The following is a 14197-nucleotide window of genomic DNA, read 5'->3' as shown; positions in this document are numbered from 1 at the left end:
GATAAGACAATGGCCGATAAATTGATGTACATCCTCCGTGATGATACACAAAATTCCCCTTCTGTAAATTAAAAGTAGTAGTGGAAACGTTAGAACACTCAACCCATTGAAGTCTACAAATAAGAATACGTTAATATAAAACTTTGGGGACTAGTGAAATAAACAGCCATTGTCCCCTACCTTTCTCTGGAAGAGGGTAGGGATCTTGTTTTTAAAGGTCCATTAGTTAAAGACAAAAAGATGGATTATCTATACAAGAGGAAAACATTTACCCAGGTCTCCTTTTTAATACAATACAACTACTAGAAATAGAAGTTTAACTATAAAATATTTTTTTAGTAGCAAAGCAACCCTATAAATCACTTTGTCTGTCCATTCGTCAGTTTGTTGCTTTGTCAGTTCCTCAGTCAGTCTGTAATGCTATGGGGGAAATGTGATTTTTTAGCTTCTATTCAGGATAGCTGAATTTGGTTAGATTCCCTATACAAATGACTAATGACTAATTTCTTAAACAGAATGTTATCAGAGAGATGGGACAATAGGCAGTTTATTACACTAGTCCCCTAACTTATATAATAACCTTTCCTTATTCGTTTGCTTTACATCTTTGGGTACTTGACTGAAATGTGATTGGTTGTTAATTAAGTTATGTGTTTAAATGTTTAAAACACTAATCTTAATCTACAGAAGGGGTAATTTTGTTTATCATTATTGGAGATGTACATAAATTTATTGGTCATTATACATTTAGATCCCTGGAATTTCATACCTTTATTTTGGATACATAGTTTATACATGGCAATAAATTTTATAGTTAATGGCAAACAGAACATAAAAGATGAGTTTTTAATAATATATTTTATAGAAAGAATAGAGAATTTGATATGGATTTTTATATGTTTAACACTGTTTATAACAAAAAAATGAACTGAAGCTTAAAGTAAAAGAACAAAGAACTATATGAACCTATGCCCATATGGAAGAGACCCTATTCTAATTTTGTATTGGCTCTTTTTAATCAGTTAACATCGTCAGAAATATAAAGACAGCAATTTGCTAGCACACAAAATGGGTCTCTATAACTTGGGCCAGGTAGTTGTCTGGATTATACATATATACTTATACAATTATAAAAAAAAACATTACACATTATTAAAAATGTAAAAAATTTTTATCAAAAGTTAAGATTATTGCTTTGTGAATTTCTCAGAAAAAAAAAAAATATAAAAATTCAAATAGATAGGTGGATTGATATTTAGAAGACAGAGAGAACTTAATTTAGAGATTCAAACTTTCTGAAAAGTTTACCTAACTTTTCTAATTGATTAAAGTAAGATTTCTTTTACAATTATTCAATCCTACAACATTATTTGTGTCTAACAATCTTTCTTACAGATACAAATATGTATATAAATTATAAATATCAAAGCAATACCTGAATCATAATTACAGCTTTTTTTAAATGATTTAAAAATACTTTCAATATTTTTAATAAGTTAGATTATAATTCAAAACTGTAGTTTTATGATGTTTTTCAAAATAAGTTTTACTTAATATTAATGATGTAATAAAAGACATAATTAAATATTTTTTCCATTTCATTTAAAATACATGATTCAAACAATCATCATACATTTTTAATTTGATATAGGGAATTTAAAGATAATTTGTTAAAAGTTTTCTATGAATAACTACCGTCATTATTTCATTAGTTTTGCAATTAATGTATGTACAGCAATTTTATTCAGTTTATTGTATTGCTCCAAATTATATAATTGGAAAATTGATAATGGTTGAACATTAGTTTTCTTTCTTTTCTTTACACTATCATTAAAGTTTTAGTTGTTAGTTCAACATGGTTGAAGTAACACAACTTAGGTTTGGGTTTCAAATCCTTGCCTTCAGTTTCTTTGTATATCAAATGAATCAGTCAATTCAAAAATATATTGTTAGTCCAGTTTCTATTACTAAAGTCAACCACATGGAACTGATCCCGGAACCTGTTCTGTTTGTCTGTCAACCAGGTCAATTCAATTTTAACCTCAGCAGTAGTATTGGTTATGCCTGGATGGCAAGCTTCTGGGCAGGAATTCTCACTCTAGATGGTAACAAGAAATTGTCATGGAAAGGAAAAGATGGAAATAAAAGTTTTGTCACACTGATCGGGGAATTATATGATTATGATTATTCTGTAGTAAAAATGACACATGGAAAACTCGGCAGAGACCTTTTTAGTCTTAATCTTGGAATGTGCAAGGAGCTGGTAGATGTTCAATTCAACAAATGGCCTACATTTGAAACAAACAAAAAAGCACTGTTGGTTGCAGTGGATCCGTTTACCCAAAATGACCTCAGGATCAACTATGATATCAATGCAGTTTCCTCAACAGGTAATCATTTACCTATAAAAATGCCTCTTGGAGGTGAGGTGCTACTTCAAGAAATGCCATTTTGAACATACCCTTCATCAATTAATTGTGATGTAATGCGCTCATGCGCCTGGTGATTTTTCAACCTTAAAAATGTATGTGTATGGCAGTTTTTTGTCCAAGACTTATCTATCTATCCATTGTATTTCTGCCAGTCTTGTCTGTATTTATAGCTATTATTCTACCTGTCTATTTACCTATTCTATTTTTCTACAGGTAATCTCTTAGATAATGGCTTGTATGATGGCGCAGATGTAATGATTGAATACAGCATTACTGATCAATCAATCCTAGATGGAGTTGAATGTAGGAATTATGCTAGGATTAATTCAACATATGGACACTGTGTTATGGGCTTTTTGCAGGTGTTTAGTTTCAATTTGCAGATAATTTGTAGTAATTTATGTATACCATTTTATAAGTATTACATTTAAGATAAAAGCTTGTAAAAAGAGAACTACAGGTGTCAACACAATAATTTTATTGCATACCCCTATATTTTTAGAATTTCTATATCTTTTAATGTTGAATTTTTAGTTTTTATTTGCTTTGTGAAAAAGCACTACAAAGCTGAATCAAATATTAAATTTAGATATCTCTTACAAAATTAATTTGGTTCAGCAGTCTTAAAATACCATTTTTTATCACTGTTAACAGTGTATTTACTTTGCTAAAAAGCATAGGTGAATCATACACTCAATTTAGATATTCTTTACTAAAACAGAAAGTTATGTGGATAGTTTGGTTTAGCAGTCCTAAATTACTGTTTTCATCAGTTTATGGTATGTTTTACAATATAGGAAATGTTCCATTCAATTTATGGATGTACAGCTCCTTGGTTTAAGACAAGAAAAAATCTAACCTGTGAAACAGATAATTCTATCAAACAACTGAATGCAACAGCCCTTAATGACCTGATAAATTTGTATTCAAGTCTTCAAACTCTTGATGTGTATGCTACTCAACCCAAAGACTGTCCCAAGCCATGCACCACCATGAATATACAAATAAAAACTATAAGTGCAGGATTCAGTTTGGCATCTCAATCAGGAATTGCAATTTGGAAATCAGATCAGGTTTATTTTAGTTGCTCATTCAGTGATCAATTGTACTTGCAACACTAATGATTAAAGTTGCTTAGATTTTGATATGAATAACTACAGATAGAGTATAGAGGACAGATACACCACAATATCTTTTTTTGGTGTATCTTTGTACTAAAGTCTGCTAAATACCCTTCAGACAACCATCTTTTTGATTGTATGACTTTGGAAGTCCTAATTGTGCATTGGAATCAACAATTTCTCCTAATCTAACTATTTATGTTGTGCAACTGACACAGCAGCAATAGGAACCATTTTTAACATCCTTAATTATGACACATTATTGGGATGAGATTGAAAATGTTGTGGGTCAAAGTATAACATGAAGTTTTATAATATACTAATTTTACTTGAGGAGCCATTGGAATTTATTAGTATTTATAACTGTAATGTATTTTAAATATTGGAAATTGTAATATAATTCTTCTTATTTTTTTTTTATTTTAAAATTATATATACATTCTAGGTTGACCAATACAAAGCTATGTATGTTTATGATTTCTTTAGTCTACTTGTTGACCTTGGAAGTGCTCTAGGTAATAGTTTAACTCAGGGAAGGAGGGGACATTGGGCTGGTTATCACCATAGTCCCCAAAGTTTATAATAAAGGTTTCTTATTCATTGGCTCAACACTTTTGGGAACTTATATTAAATTTTAATTGGTTAACTAATTATGTAGTGTCCCAACATTTCAACAACTAAATGTCATCTAAAGAAGAGGTAGTTTTGTGTATTATCATTGGGGATGTATATCAATTTATCAGCCATTGTTTTATCCCTTTAGTTCCCTGGGTTTAAATTCATCAAAATATCTTTTAATCAAAATAAGTCTAACTAATTTTTTCTTTAAATTCATAGGATTATGGTTGGGTCTATCAGTCTTGGGGATGTTTGATGGCTTTGTGGATATCTTCAGATCTTTGTCTGGTTTTGTCAACAAATATGGATTCAAAATTAAAGGATGAATCACAGAAAAAATATGTTGCTTATAAATATGATTTTCTCCTGCTAGGCTAAACTATTCTTGTAGAAAGATCAACCAATTTCAATCTCATTATGTTTAATATATCTTTATTGTTTTTTTGATAAAAATATCTGGATGTCAATAAATGTAGCTTTTTTTCAAACCTCTTGGTTTTTATTAACATTTCTGTATTTTAAATAATGACACTGAAAAGGTTCTTATAAATTTAGAAACTCAAAAATATTTTGGTCATGAATCAAAATGCATAGAAAAGATTTGGTATGAAAAAATATGAAAAAAAATGCAAAAAATATTTTATGATCAGAACAGTCACATATTATGAATTTATAATAAAAATGATTCATAATCATTTTTTAGTTTTTGTATTTAAATTCTGTCAATACTGAAGTACTTTTATACATTAAAAAGGTACAAATGAACCCCAGTAATATATTGCTAGGCTACTCCACAAATTGCATATATAATGTATCACATTATATCAATTAACAAAGAATAGACAAGAAGTGCTATGAATAATAATCATTCGTATAATTTCAAAGGGTTATCAACTTTTTATTTTTACCAAAAAAAGAGTCCTATATTATAACAAATACAAAATACAATCTTTTTAAAGTTCAAAATAAATAATTTTTTTTACACAATTTGTTTTTTAACTATACTTCTAACAACCTGGGAATTACATATATGATGTATCACACATGATATCAATTAACAAAGAATAGACAAGAAGTGCCATGAATAATAATCATTCGTATAATTTCAAAGGGTTATCAACTTTTTATTTTTACCAAAAAAAAGAGTCCTATATTATAACAAATACAAAATACAATCTTTTTAAAGTTCAAAATAAATAATTTTTTTTACACAATTTGTTTTTTAACTATACTTCTAACAACCTGGGAATTACATATATGATGTATCACACATGATATCAATTAACAAAGAATGGACAAGGAGTGCTACGAATAATAATCATTTACATCATTTCACATTCAGGGATAGGTAAATAGAAGTATAGATAATTGAAAGGGATCTTCAGGGATAATTTGATGATAAATTGAAGTCCATTCCAATGATGATAGACAAATTAACCTTGCATTTAAAGTTTGGATACTGCTAGATAGAACACAAACAAATAAGAAAACTTTGGGTTCCAGTATAATTCACAGTCCTATGTCCACCCTTCCTTGGAGTGGGTGTGAGTTTTCTATCATAATACAAGGGATCTAAAGGAATAAGACAATAGACGATGAATTGATAAACATATTCATTGATTATGAACAAAATTGCCCCTTCTGTGGAATTAAATTATAAATCAAAAAGTTCGGATATTGGTAGTTTGAACCAACTAATAAAAATTAATAAAATAACCACAATTTTGTGACAACAAATAAGAAATCTAGTTTATACTTTATAAAACTTTGAGTACCAGTATAATTTAAAGGCTAATGTCTCTTCCCTTCTTTCTCTGGGATGGGTTTGAGAGTATTCTGTAAAAATGCCAGGAAATTTAAGGAATAAGACAATGGACGATGAATTAATAATCATATTTAAAAATACCCCTCTTGTGTAATTGATTAAAATGTTTGGACACTGTTAGTTTAAACCAACCAATTAAAATATAATAAAATAACCAAGAAAGTTGTTTATAAAACTTTAGGTACCCTCCCTCCCTGGGAAGAGTGTGAGAGTGTATTCTGTAATAATACTCATTATCAAATAATGATCTGTGATGGATCACAACATGGGAATATCTTCAGGGAGGGAAGGAAGGGGACATTGGGCTGTTTATTACACTAGTCCACAATGTTTTATAAACAGGTTTTTATATTCGTTTTCTTATCAACTTTGGGGACTTCTGTTTGATTTAGATAAGTTGGTTCACTATGTTTGGTGTCCAAATTTACAGAAGTAGTAATTCCTTATGTACATACAACAATTAGGGATAGGACATTAGGCTGTTTATTACACTAGTCCCCAAAGTTTTATGATAAGGTTTTTATATTCGTTTTCTTATCAACTTTGGGTACTTTTATTGAACTTTGATTGGTTCGTTCACTATGTTTGGTGTAGAAGTCTATAGAAGAGGTAATTTTGTATCATCATTGTGGATGTACATAAATTTATCGGTCATTGACCTATCCCTTAAATCCTTGTTGTTCACTAAATGGGCATATCTTATATTTCTAAATAGCGCAGCTAATATATAATTTATTGAACTTACCAGGAAGGTAGTCGATATTGAAATAAAATATCTTAAAGTTTTCTGAATAATTCCTTTATTCGTTGTCCTAAAAACTTCTTAGAAAGCTGTCTATAATACGATGCCTTAAAATAACTATTATAACATGGGAGGGAAACCTACAAAAAAAGTTAAATAGATATATAATAAAATATTTAAATCGATAGATAGTCTATTGAATATGAAATAGAAAAAAAATGAAAACAAGGATAACAACACTCATAAAAGCGAAGCTCTAAAATCAAAAGAAAGGATAAAGGGACAATAACTCTTGTCAGAACTTAAAGCAGTTATTAATTTGTTTATTCCTAGTTTGTATTATTGTACCTTGTTGAATTAGGAATCATTACCAAAAATTATATGAATGGAATAATTATTTGTTGTCAAAAAATTTAAAAATCTGCATTTTTAAAATGGACGTACGGTCTTTCTTGCAACGATTATAGAATTATTACGCTTCCTTATACATACCTAACTGTTATACGAATCATTATGCAAAGTTTGAAATCGATAGAACAATTCTAGCATGTCTAAACTAAGTTAACAATAGAGTAGTTTCGCTACTACAAAAATAAACTGAAATGGCCATAAACAAACAATATTGAAATGTATTAAAGGTAAATGAAAAATAGAAAAACAAATAATCTTTTGTATTCAATATTCTCTTTGGTGGCAGGGATCTACAGGGATAGGCCAATGGCCGATAAATTGATATACATTCCCAAAAATGATACACAAAATTATCCCTTCCGTAGTGGTTAAAACGTTTGGAAATTCATCTTAATGAACCAACCAATAAAAGTTGTTGAGCCGATGAATAAGAAAATTACTATAGAACATTGGGGACTAGTGTAATAAACAGCCCAATGTCCCCTCCCTTCTTGGTTTAAGGAGGGGGGAGGTATAAAACATTAAATCTGTTCTATTGTATATTTTTCTATGTGTGTTGCTCTTACGATTTGCATTATTTATGTTAGCCTGACACAAAAAGGGATTTTGACAAAAAATATCAAATTCGAAAATTTGATGAAAATTTTCAGGAAAGGCAAAAGCCGAATTTTCGATAAAAGTAGTATTCTTTTTGTTTGAAGTTGAAGATTTCAATGACTACTGAACTGAATTAGTTCTTCATTTTTGGGAAGCTTCTCATAGGATTGTATTAGGATATTTTAATTTTCATGTTTAAGTCTTGGGATGGTTTTATTATTTCAATCTTCGAATACAGGGGCCCACTAGAACCTAATAAATTAAACAACAAAGAAAATATAAAATTCTTAGATTTCAGTATTTTTAGGACAGGCTAGTAGATATTGTATAAACTGACCAATTTACATATGAAAGGCGATATCATGGTCTAAAATTTAACAGGGATACTGTGTTAGGTAAATATATTACATCGTATTATAGACAGGTTTCTGCGGATATTAAAATTAAATTATATTAAATTTGTTAGCCCCGAAGGCTTTGGCTAACAAAACTGATGTTAATTTTATTATTTCAATTATAATATTCGTTGAAAATTGTCTGTCTCTATTTTTTTTCTATGTCTGATAACCGGTTCCATAAAATGAATTCTAACAGAATTTAATAATAGTCATAAACAATCTATAAGATTTAAGCTTCATTAAAATGGAAAATTTAATATGTTCAGTAAGTGCAGTCAATAATTTTTTTTTGGTGGAAAATTAGTGCAGCTACTTTAAAAAAGGTAGTTAAAAAATAATTAGTTTATGAAAAAGTAATTTTATGGTAAAAAATCCATATTAATCACAAGAGAAGTTTAAAAAATCACTAGCGTAAAATTTTTGTTTCAAAGACAACATTATTATATTTATAATATGCGCAGCATTTATAACAACTTTAAAATCATCGTTACGAGACAACCACTGGACCGATTTTAGATTGGTCAACGGATTTGAATTTATTACGACCAGGACTATTTTTTTGCCACCTTGGACGACTAAATCGGCCAAGGAATAGCCGACTACGATATTTTTAAACTTAACATGAAATAAATGTGGGCCGATTATTTTAATCGGCCGAATCTGGCTGAAATCGGCTGATTTCCGGCCAGCCAATAACAAAACAGCTTGCTAATACTGTTCCAATTTGGTTACACTTTTAAGGGAAAGTTTATAAATGTCTTAGGGTTGGTTTTAGGCTTTGTTCCTGACCTGGAACAGTTATGGGACCTGGAAAACGATTAAAGCAATCCTTATATGCGTGGATTGAATCATAACAAAGATATTAAAAACCGCATGAAGATTTTGGGTTCACAGAGTTATAAAATTTCAAACAAATTTCATATCAAGGACATAAACTTTTCAGATAATTGGCAATTAAAATCCTTATTTGTATCATAGAAGGTAATAGCTGCACTATCATTCCAAATGTTTTAGTCATTTTAGAGAATATTGACTGCACTTAATGTTCAGTGGTTAGCGAGATCGTTAAAGATCTTAAAGCGTTAACAAAATAAAAAAAATACTTACTACTATATATATAGAAGTAAAATGAGTTTTTAAAGTGAAATTAGATAATTCTCTATTAACCTTTCCCTAAAGCACTGCATCACAATATCAAAATATATAATCCACTTAAAATATGGGTAGCAAGGGGATATTGTCAGGGATCTTAAGGGATAAGACAATGCATGATAGATTACATGAAGCAAAAATCATTGGTGATTAGTCAGTTTGAATAACACAAACAAGATATAATAAACGTACATAAAGTTTTTTAGCCAGCAAAACATCTATACAACTTTGGGGACCAGATTAATTTACAGCCTAATTTTCCTTTGAATTTCCTTTTCAGGGCTATGACAATATACAGTAAAAAATATTTCTCTTTATTTTATCTATCTAAAATTATCTTTTGAAGCTTATACAATAAGGTAAAAGATGGAATAATTTCCATTTCTCTATAAAAACATATTATTTATTTAACTCTATTTTAAGGTGGGGGGATTTTCATTTAGAGAGGAGAGACTTTTATAACCCCCCTTTATATGTTATTTTAAGCTGTATATTTATTAGGGAAATGACAATGGCCGATAAATTATTGTCCGTCATCAATTATGATATGCAAATTATCCCTTCGGTTGATTACAATTCGAGGTTGAAATGTTTCGGTGATAAATCAATAAACCAACCAATCAAAATTTTAAAAAAAGTCCCAAAAGTTGTCAAGCCAACGAACGGAAAGACAATATTATAAAACTTTGGGGACTACTAAAATAAAGAGCCCAATCCCTTCCTTCCTTGGATAATTCTACTTACATTGATAAAGATATGACTACAAAAAAAAATTCTTTGTTATAATATTTCTAAAAATATTTCTTAGAAAAAAAGTTTGTTTTTTAAAAACTAACTTTTTTAGTTTGAAGAGAATTAAGCTTTGAGCTTTGCAATGAATTCTAAACTTTTACCCTTCAAATTCTTACATTTTAAAATGTTCTGTTAAATCAACAAAAGATATGTTTTGCCATACAAATAAAAGAAGTATTTAAATTAGAATATTTCCCCCGTCCGAAACGGTTAGCTCTTTTCAGTAATTTTAACTTGTTATAATTGTCCTATTAATTTCAAACTATGCATGATGATTTCTATAAGAGTTAGGTATGGTTACTTTTCCTGTATCCTGTATTAATACAATTTTGCAATAAATTGTATCCAAAATTTTGTTTAGACTTTCAAATTTAAGTTCTGCTTTTTAAGTTCTGACACTCTACAAAGATTAATGTTAGTTTGTCCTTCCTTCTATGTATAGAGCTTCATTATTATAGACAATGTCATCCTTGTTTTTTTTTTCAATATTTTTTCAATACACATACAGTCAGAAATACTCTAAATGTTCTAAAACAGTAACCTACCCCAAGGTTCAATCAAAATTGTCTGAAACATTTACAAAATATGTTAATATAGATTATCACTAGTTATTTAAGGACTTTAAGGGATAAGACAACGGTCAATAAAATAATTTGAAACTTCTATGATAGTTGACAAAATTACCCCTTATTTGCTATTTTGATTTAACACTTGTCAAACAAATATAAATTCAAAGAGAAAAGTTGAATTGTTGTTTAGAATTTTTTACACATCACATAATTTCTTTTCTTAATTACAGTTCTTATTTTAGAAAGAGAGAGAGGGGACAATGTGCTGTTTATTACACTAGTCCACAAAATTTTATAGAAGCGATTTCATATTCATTTTCTTAACAATTTTTGAGACTTAAATTGAGTGTTTAAACGTTTCAACCAATAATTAAAAATCAAAAGAAGATCTAATTTTGTGTATCATAATTTGGGATGTTCATCAATTTATCGGCCTTTGTCTTATCCCTTTAGATCCCTGGCATTTCATGTCTTTCAAGATAAAAGAACATGATAAGTAAGATGTCTGTCTGTTTCTTTAGATCTTGAAAACGGCTAAAACATTTGAGTCTCTTAGATAAAATAAAAATGGTTGTAAGTTTATTTTGCAATTATCATTTAGATAATTTTCTAAATTTAGGGTTAGCACGTTTGTAATGATAGTTGTTATTGGGTATTTGGGAATGTCTAAATCGTTCTAACATTTTTAAACTTTAAACGATGATTCTTGTAACAGTAAGGTTCCATTGATTATTCTATAATAATTCCTAGTATTATTAGGTACAATTTTATAAGCAATGCATATTGCATATAGGAAAACTAAATTTTTCCATATATTGAATGCTATATTTAAACTGTGTATTTGTTACCGTTTTTTTGTCGTACTATCTAATTTGTTGAGCTTTACTTGTAAAAATGTCATCCTGGTTATATATTAGTAAATAACAAATAATATGAAACATATGTCCCTTTAAATGTAATAATATTATATTTCATATTGAGTTAATCTATTGTCCTTAGAGGGCACCTGCTTATTTAGATGGTAAAATAAATATCTAATTATTTTCATTATTTCTATGATTATACTATTTGTAATACTTTTAGCTTCTCCCCTAGTTTCCAGAATAGAGGATTTGATCGGTTCAGTAATTAATGAGATCTTGAATAACTAGTTAAAAAACCTTTTTAATATTTTAATAAATAGATAATGTTGAAACTGTGAAATTGAAATATCGTTTTCTAGTATTGATTTGTAACCGATTAATATCCGCAGGATTAGGACCGGTTGTAAACCATACAGGAAAATCATGTTTAGCATTGTATTACAGACAATTTTCAACGAATACTAAAATAAATATCATAGTATTATTACCAGTTTTGTTACAACGGGCCTTCTGTCCCTCGGAGCATATAAAACTGGTTTTAATCTTATAATTTTTAAATTAGATATCCGCGGAAAGCTGTCTATAATACATTGCATTAAATAACTATTTTACAATTTTGAATTAATGTTTGTTAGACTGAAACAAAACATTTAACATTAAATTATTTAAAAATTATAAAATAGTTCGATTCAGGGGAAAGTCAATGGCCAATAAATTGATCTCCAATGATAAGTTACACAATTAACCCTTTTTGTAAATAACAATTAGTAGTTGAAATGTTTAGACACTTAACTTCAGAAACCAACCAATCAAAAAAATCAATTAAAGTCCCTAAAGGTGTTAAACCAACGAATAATAAAGCGTTATTTTTAAACTTTGTAAACTATGAGATGTATATTTAAATTTCTTTAATGAATGAACCGATAATTTATTAACTTTAATCCTTTACAGTCGGGCCCATTGCCGCACCTTAATCGGTTAAGGGTGGGGGCGTTCAACGCCCTCCCCCTATTATCTCAGTTCCTATTAGAGCTAGAGGGCTAAATTTTTTTGTGCAAGTCCCCGGTTTGATAATGCATTTTCGACCCTTTAGTCTAAGTCAATTTTCGCTTCCTTCACCCTTTTATTCAACAACCTTTGTTTTTAGGTCTTTTTTACTTAAAAATTTCAAACGGCTGTAATTTTCTTATTTTTGAAGCTAGAAGAACAATTTTTTTTCTTCAGATAATGTTTATCTTTATGTAAATTTCACATTATAAATATCAAAATATAAATTTCAGCGGCCGCAGCTGTACTTGGCAGCTGCCAGCCGCCGCAGTCGGCGGTAGGTGGGAAAACGGCGGCGGATCTGCATGAAATTTTAACGCCCCCCCCCCCCTCCGACCGTTAAGGGTTAAGGAATAAAAAGTATTAAAATATCCTCATACTAAAAAGGTATATAATAAAAAACCAACAAGTTTTGTGTTATGTAAAATATAAAATAAAAGTTCCCCATGAATTTAAATATTGATGAACCATCAGAAGTATATTTGCAATATATTTTCTCAAATTATAGAAAATATTTTTAGTAGCGAAGCTACGATTTAAAACAATGTTTCCGTTAGCAAGCTATTGAGAAAATAAGATGGTTGAATCCCCTACAGGATAACCGAAGTGACCAATAAATGAGGATCATTGTAGCAACCTAAAGTTGATGACAAAATTTCTCCTTTCATAATATGTATTCTATAATCATTCTTACATATGATCAGGGATCTGAAGGGATAATCCAATGGCCGATAAATTGATGTACATTGTTATAGGACTTTGGGGACTAGTGTAATAAACAGCCCAATGTCCCCTCTCTCCCTGTATATTATACTTTTTAATAGTTCTTTTTTTGTTGCTGGTTTTAATAAACATATTTTTGTTCCTTTGTGTTAATAATATGGATAATATCTACATTAATTCTATAAAAACAGGATGTGTTTTCATATAGAATTTCAACAAAATATTCCAAGGCTCGGCAGCCGTGCGTCAGCCGCGACAAAGATTTAAATTTACCCGTTTGAGTGCCTACATTTTTTTGCAAAGAGGTATTATTGCAATAATAAATTCAGGTTTAGAATTTCAGCTGATTTTTAAAATTGTAAAATGTTGATTTGCGGCCTACAGAGAGCAGATGCGCGTCTGCCGAACCCTGCAAAATATTGTAAATGGAAGTGGTGACTTGAAAATAAATTTTGGTATTGGCCCTCCATACTTTCCTAGGAGAGATGGGACATTCGACTTTAAATATTACAGGTAACCAAACTTTTAAAACATTTTCGCTTATTTGCTAGCTTTAAAAATTTGGATATTTTCATTTTATATGGGCCAACAGTTTCCAAATAATAACTTACATAAATTTGTAAATTTGTTTTTTCAAATTGGGAATGTACATCGTTTTTTTAACGTATTTCTTTTATGATGCAGTGAAATTGTAGTATGTAAAGTATTTTCATAACATCTTACTAGATGGAGAAAATTGGGAACATTTTTGTATTTTAATTGGTTAGTTCATTAAGTTGAGTGTCCAAACGCTTCAACCAATAAGTGTTATCTAGAGAATAAACATCATCATTGAAGATGTACATCAATATATTGGCCATTGTCTTATCCCTTTAGATCCCTGAGAAAATATTCGTGGAACTTTTGG

At 29.4% G+C, this 14197-nt stretch overlaps 1 protein-coding gene across 1 annotated transcript in view; it reads left to right on the top strand.

The window, feature by feature from the left end:
• The first annotated feature begins 1855 nt into the window (after positions 1 to 1855).
• Positions 1856 to 14197, top strand: part of LOC145327611 (uncharacterized) — a 42728-nt gene continuing 30386 nt past the window's right edge. The window contains exons 1-2 of the mRNA XM_080171150.1: positions 1856 to 2390; positions 2646 to 2794. Of these exons, the coding sequence (XP_080027276.1) occupies positions 1856 to 2390; positions 2646 to 2794 (684 nt within the window). The remainder of the gene's footprint in view (positions 2391 to 2645; positions 2795 to 14197) is intronic.

The sequence above is a fragment of the Acartia tonsa genome, chromosome 9, assembly GCF_053477335.1.
Source record: "Acartia tonsa isolate MP-2025a chromosome 9, ASM5347733v1, whole genome shotgun sequence".
Classification (NCBI taxonomy): domain Eukaryota; kingdom Metazoa; phylum Arthropoda; class Copepoda; order Calanoida; family Acartiidae; genus Acartia; species Acartia tonsa.
Note: the sequence above shows the minus strand (reverse complement) of the source record. Positions and strands in the feature narration are given on the sequence as shown.